Source organism: Salvelinus alpinus, chromosome 5 (assembly GCF_045679555.1).
Source record: "Salvelinus alpinus chromosome 5, SLU_Salpinus.1, whole genome shotgun sequence".
In the NCBI taxonomy this organism is placed as follows: Eukaryota; Metazoa; Chordata; class Actinopteri; order Salmoniformes; family Salmonidae; genus Salvelinus; species Salvelinus alpinus.
Window position 1 is genome coordinate 52415203 of NC_092090.1, and position 12918 is coordinate 52428120.

At 47.8% G+C, this 12918-nt stretch overlaps 1 protein-coding gene across 1 annotated transcript; it reads left to right on the top strand.

The window, feature by feature from the left end:
- The first annotated feature begins 17 nt into the window (after positions 1 to 17).
- LOC139575079 (trichohyalin-like) lies at positions 18 to 5304 on the top strand. Its single transcript, XM_071400066.1, has 3 exons — positions 18 to 3108; positions 3693 to 4200; positions 4343 to 5304. Exons 1-3 carry the CDS (start codon positions 957 to 959, stop codon positions 4365 to 4367), a joined length of 2685 nt encoding a protein of 894 aa, XP_071256167.1. The 5' UTR covers positions 18 to 956; the 3' UTR covers positions 4368 to 5304.
- The last annotated feature ends 7614 nt before the right edge of the window (positions 5305 to 12918 follow it).

The following is a 12918-nucleotide window of genomic DNA, read 5'->3' on the forward strand; positions in this document are numbered from 1 at the left end:
GGGGGGTTAGAAGGATTACTTTATCCTATCCTAGGTATTCCTTAAAGAGGTGGGGTTTCAGGTGTCTCCGGAAGGTGGTGATTGACTCCGCTGACCTGGCGTCGTGAGGGAGTTTGTTCCACCATTGGGGTGCCAGAGCAGCGAACAGTTTTGACTGGGCTGAGCGGGAACTGTACTTCCTCAGAGGTAGGGAGGCGAGCAGGCCAGAGGTGGATGAACGTACATCCACGACCTACACCTGGCCCACGTAAGACATGTCATTGTTATTATTAAAAGGCAGTGTATATTCACCCGGCTGAAAATGAATGGCGGCAGACAGCTGTATGCTAACCCAATGTTAACTTTTATGCCTTTCCTAAACGTTAACCCTTACCTTAACCTCACTGAAACTATACCTAACCTTTACCATAACCCAACCCTAGGTCCTAAACCTAACCTTCATTTATCTCAACCCCTACGCCTTTCTTCTGCCGGTTGAATATCCACTTCCTTATTAACATCATTACTGTTGTTGTTGTTGATAACTGTATCTGTGCATGTTGTAAATAATTGCATTAGTGAAACATCATTTGTAGGAGTAATTTCTACAAGCATAAACATCAGAGGCAACATTCAATTGCAACGGGAATTTCTCAAACCCCTAACTGAATGGGCAAGCTAGTTGTGTGTTTGTATTGGTACACATTTTGGACATAATTGATTCCATAAAATGTCTCATAATTTTTTCAAACCATTTCAATACATTAATTGACAATGAATTGTCCAGATGAATTGATCAAAATGACCCTGCTATTGATGTTGTCCACTGTTTGATTCAATTACCTAGGTCTAAGTTGTATTTCTATGTATCATTCTCTGCAAATGCTTTGAAAGTATGTCTTGGTCATAGATTATCACTAATTTAACCTTTTAAATTTAAGCAAGAGATAGAGAGATTGAGGCTATGGCAGAAAGTCATGGAGGATCAGCGACCAAGACTGGCCTGGAACAACAAACCTGTTGAGACAGAAAGAGAGAGGGAAAGAGAGAGGGGAAAAGAGAAAGAAAGGGAGATGGAAAGGGAGAGAAAAGCAGAATTGGAAAGACAAGAAATGAAGAAGAAAGTGAAACAGGCAGAAGAAACGATAAAAGTGTTAGAACGAGAGATTGAGAGATTGAAAGAGACTGAAAAGGAAATCATATTTGAAAGAGAAAGAGACATGCATATTGCAGAGAATGAGAAAGTCAAACTGGTTAACGAAAAGGTGAAAGAGTTAGAGAGAGAGGTTGAGAGACTGAAAGAAGATATGACAACAAAAGAGATTCAATACAAAATCAAATTTGAAAGAGCGAAAGAAGCGTATAGAAGACAGAATGAGAGAGTGAAACAGGTTAACCAAAATGTACTAGTGTTAGACAGAGAGGTTGCGAGAATGAAAGAAGAGATTAGATTGAAAGACGAGACTGAACCAGAGAGAAAATTTGATAGAGACAGAGAGAGAGAAAATGATTGGAGACGAAGTGAAGAGGAGATGAAAAATAGAGTGGAGAGAGAGATGGAGATGCAGACAGCCCTCATCAATGACAAAAAGAAGTCTGAATTGGAGGAAGTCTTCAAGAAAATCAAGGAACAGCTGAAAGAATTAGAAAACATGGAAACAGACAAATATAAATGGAAACAGAACCAAATGGACATGGAGGAGAAGATGGAGGGTGAGATCAACAAACAGAAAGAGGTAGAAAGAAAGAGAATGAAGAAAATACCAAAACAGAGACAACAAGAAGATGAGAAGAAGAAGGAGATGGAGAGAGAAGAAGAAGAGGAGAGACGCAAACAGAAGCACATAGAGATGGAAGAGGAAGAAAGAGGGAGTGAAAAAGAGAAACAGAGAGAGATCAAAAGGAAGACAATGGAGAAGAGACAGAAAAATATGGAAAGAGAAGAAGAGAGACAGAGAGAGATTGAAAGAGAGTATGAAGAAGAAAGATGTAAACAGAAGCAAATAGAGATGGAAGAGGAAGAAAGAGAAGAAGAGAGACAGAGAGCGATCGAGGAGAGAGAGATGGGAGAGAAAGAGAGACGACAACAACAAGAGGAGAGAAAGAGAACGTTTGAGAGATATCAAGAAGAAGAAGATATATTGAAACAGAAGCAAATTGACATGGAGAAGGAGGGAAGAGAGAAGGAGAACAAGAGACAGAGAGAGATAGAAGAGATACACAGAGGACAACAACAAGAGGAGAGACAGAAACAAATGGAGAAAGAGAAAGAAAGGGAGAAAGACAATGAGAATCAGAGAGAGATGGAAGTAAAAGATCAGCAACAGAAAGAGATGGAGAAAGAAAAGATGATCATGAGAGAGAGGGAGGAAGCAGGAAGAAGAAAGGAGGGGCAGAAAAATATTTTTGGGGAAATTCAAGGACAGAATGAACTGGAGATAGAACAGGAGAGAGAGATGGAAGAAATGCATGAAGTGATTAAGGAAGCAGAGGAAGAGTACAGGGAAAGAGAAGAGAGAGCAAAGGAAGTAAGCATGAAGAAACATGTAGTAGTTAATGTTAAAGCAAAAGCACGGGAAGTCTTCAATAGACGTAAAGAGAGAAGGTTAGAAGTGTTGAAGGGGGAACGAGAACACATAGAAAGAGGACAACAAATCAGGAGGGAGAAGGAGGAAAGACGGCTGGAGATGGAAAGAAAACAGGAGAGGGCAAGACAACAAGAGGAGCAGGATAAAAAACGAGAGATTGGAATTGCTAGACAGAAAGAAATGTTCAGACTAAGAGAGGAGGAGAGGCAGAGAGAGGAAGAGAGAGAGGAGGAGAGAAAGAGAGCCGTTAAAGGCCATTTAGCTTTAATCAGAGAGAGAGAGATAATAGAGGCAAACAGAAGAGAGGAGATGGTGGAAGAGGAAAGAAGGGAGATCCTTGAAAATTACAAGAGGGGTGACTTAGAGGAGGAAGAGGAGGAGGAGGAAAAGGAAGAAGACGAGGACATTCTCCCACCTGATAAAAGTATCCGAAGGAGAGCTGTGGGCTGGATAAATAAGAAGTGGGAGGAGAGGAACCTCAAAAAGATCGAGAGAACGTATCAGAGAGAAGCTGAGGAGGGCTATAAGATCGTCCACATAGGTAAGACCTGTTTTCCCTCTGCTTATGACATCATCCTCTTTAGTCTCCTCTACACACATTAGTTCCACACCAGTCACCATGTTGCATCATTGTTTCAATATAAAACTACTGTCTAAAGAATATGTTAGCTGACATGGCTAATTGAGTGAATGACTGACATAACAAGAAAAATACTGCTGATGTAACAACCACGTGTTTAAATGGTACCTTGTGTCATCTACTAGTCTAACTCTCAAGACTAAGTAGAGACCCAGAAAGAGTTCCTAAAAAACACACACAAAAACGTGTTTTGGAGGGATCCGGGGGCTACTAGTGGCCATGCGGCCCTAAGCGATCACATATGCCCTGGCACTATACAAAGAATAGGTGCCATTCGGGACTCATGTTAAACTTAGGGTCAGGTCAATTCGGGATGGGAATTATTGCACTTTATTGACAAATTCCATGCCTTGCTCAACTGAAAAGAGTAAAGAATCATTGAGATCCAATTGTGTTTTCTATTCTTCATTCCCTGTGCCCATTACATTTAAGTTGCTACCAGATCCCTAAGTTGAATGTGAACTCTACTTCTTCTCCCCTACCAGCCATCCCTGGACACACAAGGCTAACAGCCACCATGACACGGGCAGAGAGAGAGAGGGAGAAGAGGAAGGAGCTGCTGAAGGCTGAGAAGAGAAGGAAGAAGATGGAGGGTTTTAATAAGCAGTGGAGAGAGCAGTCCCTGCTTAAAAAACAAACTCATCAGAAACTGAAGGAGGAGAGAGGGAAGATGAAGGGACATTACCTGGAGCAGATGAATCTGGAGGCTGATGCTCAAATCAACACCCGGTGTCTAACCACCCAACACAGCCACGATTATCTGGAGACAACACAGCCCACTGGATCTCGAGATGACCACCAGGAAAGGCCAAGGAGGCAACAGGCATGGGCAGAGAACCAGGAGGGGAGTTCAGAGAACCAGCAGGAGTGGCCAGAGAACCAACAGGGGGGGCCAGACAGCCAGCAGCTAGAAGCTCCAGAAGAGGCTGAAACATCAGAGCTAACCTCAAAGAAAAAGAAAAGGCCAGGCATCTGGAAGAGAATTAAGATGGGGTAAAGAATGTTTAAACATCTATTCATGTTTTACACTGTTAATATATATGTTGTCACTTCTATTATCCAAATGTGAGGGTTTAGTGTACATGCAACACACATGTAAATATATAGATACTTACCTGTCTCTGATGTCTTACAGCATTCCTGACGTGCTGTCTGCCTAGAGCTGGAACTCGAAGAAGCCACAGTTCCACTGAGGTTACGTTGGTCATTAAAAGTGTCGCCCAATAATTCCTCCTCCTCTTTGTCATCAAGCCACATTTCCTCCACAAAACATTATCGTCTCCTCAAGCCAGCAAGTATCCTCTTTATCAGGCAACAAACCATCGAAGGTCAGTGACCCTACTCCCCAGAGCAGAGGTTCTCATCTTTATCCTAGTTAAATTCATCTCTGCTCACCACCTCTACAGTCCTAGAAAAAATCCCAAAAATGGACATTGTTTAAACAGAAGTCCTCCCCTCAGACCAGTGGCTCCACAAACCAGAGTTTCTCATCTTTATTCAAGTTGAACGCAACTCTGATCATTTCCACCACCTCACCTGTTAAGGGGAGGTGCTGAAAAGGAGGTCTGGGAGGAGGTCTGCAGGTAGCCTGGACCGGACCGGTAGCAGCTAAGTTGCTGGCTCCATCCCCGGACAGAGCTGCTCAAGTCAGGCCAGTGATGTTTGATGAGGTCATTTTTGTTAGCAAAGTTTTACGTTTTAATAAAAGCATTTATTAAAAAAGCAATATTGTTGTTACGGTGTTGATTGTTTTGTTATTTATTAGAATTGAAACATCCAGTAGTCATGGTAGATGTTAGACTTTCAATGAGACACCTAACATTCCATCAGTTTGCTACAATGTGTGACATGTTATATTAGAGAGGAGTCCTCTATACACATCTATTTTAGACCATAGGAGAAATATCAGATTGAAATAGCTTCTCTAAGAATCTGAGGAGAGAGCAACAGTAGACGCATCGTTAGCTCTCCCACCTCCAGTTCAGTACTTGGGTCATTCCACCAGTTGAGTACCTTTTGGGGAGTGTAACTTTTATTTCACCTAATTCTAACATTCTGTCATAAAGAGCACATGTTCAACTTAATAAAACACATGTTTTCCCATCTCAAAAGTTTAAAAAAATACATACTATAGCAAGTGCCTATTAAGTGCCAAATAAAGTGACAGGGTTGACTGTAACAGAGTTGACTGTTTCATTTAGAATCAACCATAGATCCCCATGTGACAGGGGGAATGGAATGCAAGCTTACCAAACAAATGTAAATTGTTTCAACATTTCTAGACTGTCTATCTATAGGTAACAGGGTTGATGTGTTATAATTCACCCACCCAGTGGTGATTGCAGCATGTACATCATGGTGGGGAAAACTCCCCCAAAATGTTTTAGATGAATGCCAGCAAAGCCACTACACAACACAACACTAAACAATACATTAATTGCACTATAACTTTGACAAACGGTGCCCACAAACTGTTAGGGTCGACATAAAGCTGTCCCAACAGCAGAGCTTTCTTTTCAGCACCATGGAGTGAATCCTTTTTAAAAAACATAGCTGATATGGCTGACTTGCTTAAACAAATGTGGTTTCTACTGACAATTGAGATGTACAAACTATGGCATAAAAGGACAACGAGTGGATAACAGGCAATCCGTAATTTTGATTAAGACATTAATGAGAGAGCTAGGATGGACGTAGTCAATATAACCATTTGTTCAGCACTTTTGAAATGTACAGCAACAGAATTGTGAACATGGGCCGTTCTTACAGTATTCTACCTGTACACCAAGTCATAACTGCAGCATAAATGAAGAGTGTCACGATCGTGTGGAGGAGAGACGGACCAAAACGCAGCATGAGGAAAATAAGCCATCTTCTTTTAATTAAACGAACGAAGATGAACATGAAACGAAAACACTATTACAAACAAACAAAAACAACAAATGATCGTGAAGCTAAATAACGCAAGTGCCCAGACAAGCAACAAACGTTAAACAAGACAACTACCCACAAAAGCCTACTGCCTATGGCTACCTTAAATATGGCTCCCAATCAGAGACAAATGAATGACAGCTGTCTCTGATTGAGACCCAATCTAGGCAGCCATAGACATAACTAGACAACCTAACAATACTCTATCCCATACACATACAACACCCATAGACTAACCAAAACACACACAACATACAATGCCCACCCCAACTCACGCCCTGACCAACTAAACATAATCAAAATAACATAAAAATAGGTCAGGAACGTGACATAACCCCCCCCCTGAAGGTGCGTACTCCGAACGCACCACCAAAAGTCTAGGGGAGGGTCTGGGTGGGCATCTGTCCACGGTGGTGGCTCCGGCTCTGGACGCTGTCCCCACACCACCATAGTCACTCCCCGCTTCCGTATCCCCCCCCCAATGACCACCCTCCAACTAAACCCACCTAACTGAAGGGGCAGCATCGGGATAAGGGGCAACACCGGGATGAGGGACGACAGCTCCGGGCTGAGGGACGGCAGCTCCGGGCTGAGGGACGGCAGCTCCGGGCTGAGGGACGGCAGCTCCGGGCTGAGGGACGGCAGCTCCGGACTGGCTGGCGGATCCTGGCTGGCTGGCTCTGGCTGGTCATGGCTGGCTGACGGCTCTGGCTGGTCATGGCTGGCTGACGGCTCTGGCTGGTCATGGCTGGCTGAAGGCTCTGGCTGATCCGGTCTGGCGGAAGGCTCTGGCTGATCCGGTCTGGCGGAAGGCTCTGGCTGATCCGGTCTGGCGGAAGGCTCTGGCTGATCCGGTCTGGCGGAAGGCTCTGGACGCTCATGGCTCGCTGGCGGCTCTGGCAGATCCTGTCTGGTTGGCGGCTCTGGCAGATCCTGTCTGGTTGGCGGCTCTGGCAGATCCTGTCTGGTTGGCGGCTCTGGCAGATCCTGTCTGGTTGGCGGCTCTGGCAGATCCTGTCTGGTTGGCGGCTCTGGCAGATCCTGTCTAGTTGGCGGCTCTGGCAGATCCTGTCTGGTTGGCGGCTCTGGCAGATCCTGTCTGGCGAATGGCTCTAGCGGCTCCTGACTGACTAACGGCTCTGACGGCTCGGGACAGACGGGCGGCTCTAATGGCTCGGGACAGACGGATGGCTCAGACGGCGCTGGGGAGACGGATGGCTCAGACGGCGCTGGGGAGACGGATGGCTCAGACGGCGCTGGGGAGACGGATGGCTCAGACGGCGCTGGGGAGACGGATGGCTCAGATGGCGCTGCGGAGACGGATGGCTCAGATGGCGCTGCGGAGACGGATGGCTCAGACTGATCCTGTCTAGCGGAAGGCTTTGGCTGCTCCTGTCTGGCGGAAAGCTCTAGCGGCTCCTGTCTGGCGGAAGGCTCTAGCAGCTCCTGTCTGGCGGAAGGCTCTGTAGGCTCATGGCAGACGGGCGGCTTTGCAGGCTCATGGCAGACGGGCGGCTTTGAAGGCTCAATACAGACGGGCAGTTCATGCGGCGCTGGGCAGACGGGCAGTTCAGGCGCCGCTGGGCAGACGGGCAGTTCAGGCGCCGCTGGGCAGACGGGCAGTTCAGGCGCCGCTGGGCAGACGGGCAGTTCAGGCGCCGCTGGGCAGATGGCAGACTCTGGCCGGCTGAGACGCACTGTAGGCCTGGTGCGTGGTACTGGAACTGGAGGTACCGGGCTAAGGACACGCACCTCAGGGCGAGTGCGGGGAGAAGGAACAGTGCGTCCAGGGCTCTGGAGACGCACAGGAGGCTTGGTGCGTGGTGCCGGAACTGGAGGCACTGGGCTGGAGACACGCACCATAGGGAGAGTGCGTGGAAGAGGAACAGGGCTCTGGAGATGCACTGGAAGCCTGGTGCGTGGTGTAGGCACTGGTGGTACTGGACTGGGGTGGGAAGGTGGCGCCGGATATACCGGACCGTGAAGGAGGACACGTGCTCTTGAGCACCGAGCCTCCCCAACCTTACCAGGTTGAATGGTCCCCGTAGCCCTGCCAGTGCAGCGAGGTGGAATAGCCCGCACTGGGCTATGCAGGCGAACCGGGGACACCACCTGTAAGGCTGGTGCCATGTACACCGGCCCGAGGAGACGTACTGGAGGCCAGATACGTTGGGCCGGCTTCATGGCATCCGGCTCGATGCCCAACCTAGCCCTCCCAGTGCGGCAAGGTGGAATAGCCCGCACTGGGCTAAGCACGCGTACTGGGGACACCGTGCGCTTTACCGCATAACACGGTGTCTGACCAGTACGACGCCCTCTTACTCCACGGTAAGCCCGGGGAGTTGGCTCAGGTATCCAACCCGGCTTCGCCACACTCCCCTTTAGCCCCCCCCCCAAGAAATTTTTGGGTGAGCCTCTCGGGCTTCCAGCCTCTCTTACGTGCTGCCTCCTCATACCAGCGCTCCTGGGCTGTGGCTGCCTTCTTCTCCTCCCTCAAGCGGCGATTCACACCAACCTTAGCCCAGGGTCCTTGTCCATTGAAAATTTGCTCCCAACTCCATTCCTCTTCTCTCCATTGCTTTAGTTCCTTCCCTCCTTCCTCAATCCGCTTGGTCCTGTTGTGGTGGGTAGTTCTGTCACGATCGTGTGGAGGAGAGACGGACCAAAACGCAGCATGAGGAAAATAAGCCATCTTCTTTTAATTAAACGAACGAAGATGAACATGAAACGAAAACACTATTACAAACAAACAAAAACAACAAATGATCGTGAAGCTAAATAACGCAAGTGCCCAGACAAGCAACAAACGTTAAACAAGACAACTACCCACAAAAGCCTACTGCCTATGGCTACCTTAAATATGGCTCCCAATCAGAGACAAATGAATGACAGCTGTCTCTGATTGAGACCCAATCTAGGCAGCCATAGACATAACTAGACAACCTAACAATACTCTATCCCATACACATACAACACCCATAGACTAACCAAAACACACACAACATACAATGCCCACCCCAACTCACGCCCTGACCAACTAAACATAATCAAAATAACATAAAAATAGGTCAGGAACGTGACAAAGAGGGCATATAAGCAGACAATGAAAGCTCTTAAAATATTTGAGGATTACATTTCTCTAAAACAGGCTATAGTCTACATGTGCAGCACCAAGTCATTAAAGTAGGCTAAGTTATGAGAGGAGAAAGGGACAAAATTATTAGGGTGAGGCACATGGGCTACTAACAGCTTACTACACAACATACACTTAGTATTACTTTCTTTGCTACAGTATACATATCTCCCTGGCATATTACATCATTTGTAGAGCAGCATTCAAGACATTGTTGGACTCACCTTGTTGTGCTGTGCTCACTTGAACAGGAAGGTGTCGCGGAGGTTTGTCATCAAAATGTGTCATCAAAGTCTGGCATTCTCTGGATTTATGGTGCTTTCAAGACAACTGGGAACTCGGAAAAAACAAGGTTGAATCATGACGTCAGTGATCTTCAGGTCAGAGCACAAGAAAGAGGCCCGAGTTCCCGACTTGGAATTCCGAGTTGGATGACCGTTCAAACGTTCAAAACTTGTTTTCCCAGTCGGAGTTCCCAGTTGTCTTGAACTCACTGAAGTCTAAGATTTCCCAGTTCAGAGTTTCCAGCTGTTTTGAACGCGGCAGAAGTCATGCTGAATAGCAGGCTAGTGATTGCTTTGTTAATCTTGCAGTTAGCCACTGTTTCCTTCCAAACCACTCATTGTTGAATTTGCGATTTCAATTTTTTTGTGTTTATTTGAATAGTTGATGACCACCAATACTTTTTATCTATAATTTCTCTTCATAGAACCAGGATTTAAAAGGATTTGCCAGTAGATTGTTGACTGGATGCATGATGATGACTGCTACTTTGGTAGCTATGATTTTGAAAATATGATGTTGCGCCAATCACGGCACAACCAGAGAACATTACCAACCCCTACGCTCCGTATTTTTCTCTGGCTGCCCCACCACCACCACAGAAAACACTAAGCTGGGCTGAAACACCTGCATTTATGAGCTGCCTTACTCAAGAAAGCAAAAAAGAGACCATGTCTGTTTGTGGCTTTATTAACTCAATGATTTAAAAAAAAGTTTACATTGTTTGCAAACTGATATGTGACACATATATATTAATGCCTAAATAACATGCAAAACAGGCAACCTATATATATTATAATTTTTTTGCTAAACATGTGGGGCTCAAAACGGGTGTGGCTCAGCCCCCACCTGCCCTAAATGACGGCTCGCCACTGACAATACTATAATCAAAGATGATTCTATGATGAATACATTATTATTTAAAGATGAGCTCACCGTTTTTATTGGTGAATCATAATTGGATGATTTAATCATACAGTGTTTTACAGCGGTGAAGTTAGCTTTATATTAAAGATTCAGACTTTGCTCTTCAATATCTCTTCAAAGGAAAATGCAAGGATGACTAGGCTACTGGGGGCAGCAGGTAGCCTAGTGGTTAGAGTGTTGAGCCAGTAATCGAAAGGTTGCTAGACAGAATCCCCCGAGCTGACAAGGTAAAAATCTGTCATTCCTCCCCTGAACAAGGCAGTTAACCTACTGTTCCTAGGTAGTTGTTGTAAATAAGAATTTGTTCTTAACTGACTTAACTAGTTAAATAAATAAAAAAAATATTCATGTAATATTCTAAATTGTCACGATCGTGTGGAGGAGAGACGGACCAAGGCGCAGCGGGATATGAATACATCTTCTTTTATTTTGATGACGAAGACGTAACATGAAAAGAAGCACTCTTACAAAAACTAACAAAACAAACAAACGACCGTGAAGCTATAAACGTAGTGCACACACACAGGCTACAAACGTTCAACATAGACATAGACAATTACCCACAAATACATGATGCCTATGGCCACCTTAAATATGGCTCCCAATCAGAGACAAATGAAAAACATCTGTCTCTGATTGAGAACCACTCAGGCAACCATAGACATAACTAGACACATTCACTCAACCATAGACTTCCCTAGAAACATTCACTCAACACAAACCCATACACTCTAACCAACACCCCCTATACCATATAATCACCCAAAACACACACATACCCCATGTCACACCCTGACCTAACTAAAATAATAAAGAAAACAAATAATACTAAGGCCAGGGCGTGACAGTACCCCCCCCAAAAGGTGCGGACTCCGGCCGCGAAACCTGACATATAAAGGGAGGGTCCGGGGTGGGCCCTAATATGGCGGCGGCTCGGGTGCGGGACGTGGCCCCCACTCCAGCATTGTCAATATCCGCTTCGGTGTCTCTGGTAGATCCTGGCTGACTGGCGGCTCTGGACGCTCATGGCTGGCTGACGGCTCTGGACGCTCATGGCAGGCTGACGGCTCTGGACGCTCATGGCAGGCTGGCGGCTCTGGACGCTCATGGCTCGCTGGCGGCTCTGGCAGATCCTGTCTGGTTGGCGGCTCTGGCAGATCCTGTCTGGTTGGCGGCTCTGGCAGATCCTGTCTGGTTGGCGGCTCTGGCAGATCCTGTCTGGTTGGCGGCTCTGGCAGATCCTGTCTGGTTGGCGGCTCTGGCAGATCCTGTCTGGTTGGCGGCTCTGGCAGATCCTGTCTGACAAATGGCTCTAGCAGCTCCTGACTGACGAACGGCTCTGACGGCTCGGGACAGACGGGCGGCTCTAATGGCTCGGGACAGACGGATGGCTGACGGCACTGGGCAGACGGATGGCTCAGACGGCGCTGGGCAGACGGATGGCTCAGACGGCGCTGGGGAGACGGATGGCTCAGACGGCGCTGGGGAGACGGATGGCTCAGATGGCGCTGGGGAGACGGATGGCTCAGATGGCGCTGGGGAGACGGATGGCTCTGGCCGGATGAGGCGCACTGTAGGCCTGGTGCTTGGTGCCGGAACTGGTGGTACCGGGCTGGAGACACGCATCTCAAGGCTAGTGCGGGGAGAAGGAACAGGGCATACTGGACCCTGGATACGCACATTAGGCCTAGTGCGTGGTGCCGGCACTGGTGGTACCGGGCTGGGGACACGCACTTCAAGGCTAGTGCGGGGAGCAGCAACAGGATGCACAGGACTCTGGAGACGCACAGGAGACTTGGTGCGTGGCGTAGGCACAGGTGGTAATGGGCGGGAGACACGCACCATTGGACGAGTGCGTGGAGGAGGAACAGGGCTCTGGAGACACACTGGAAGCCTGGTGCGTGGTGTAGGCACTGGTGGAACTGGACTGGGGCGGGGAGGTGGCGCCGGAAATACCGGACCGTGCAGGCGTACTGACTCCCTTGAGCACCGAGCCTGCCCAACCTTACCTGGTTGAATGGTCCCCGTCGCCCGCCCAGTGCGGGGAGGTGGAATAACCCGCACCGGGCTATGTAGGCGAACCGGGGACACCATGCGTAAGGCTGGTGCCATGTAAGCCGGCCCGAGGAGACGCACTGGAGACCAGACGCGTTGAGCCGGCTTCATGGCACCTGGCTCAATGCCCAATCTAGCCCTACCAGTGCGGGGAGGTGGAATAACCCGCACCGGGCTATGAACACGTACAGGAGACACCGTGCGCTCTACTGCGTAACACGGTGTCCGCCCGTACTCCCGCTCTCCACGGTTAGCCTGGGAAGTGGGCGCAGGTCTCCTACCTGCCCTCGGCCCACTACCACTAAGCCTCCCCCCAAGAAATTTTTGATTGTACTTGCGGGCTTCCAGCCTTGCCTCCGTGCTGCCTCCTCATATCGCCTCCT

What these genes read in the sequence shown, in the direction of transcription:
- LOC139575079 (XM_071400066.1), top strand. Translation starts at nt 957, where the DNA reads ATGGAGGATCAGCGACCAAGACTGGCCTGGAACAACAAACCTGTTGAG. An exon ending in CTATAAGATCGTCCACATAG is followed by an intron (nt 3,109 to 3,692) that starts GTAAGACCTGTT and finishes CTCCCCTACCAG; the next exon opens with CCATCCCTGGACACACAAGG. An exon ending in TGGAAGAGAATTAAGATGGG is followed by an intron (nt 4,201 to 4,342) that starts GTAAAGAATGTT and finishes GATGTCTTACAG; the next exon opens with CATTCCTGACGTGCTGTCTG.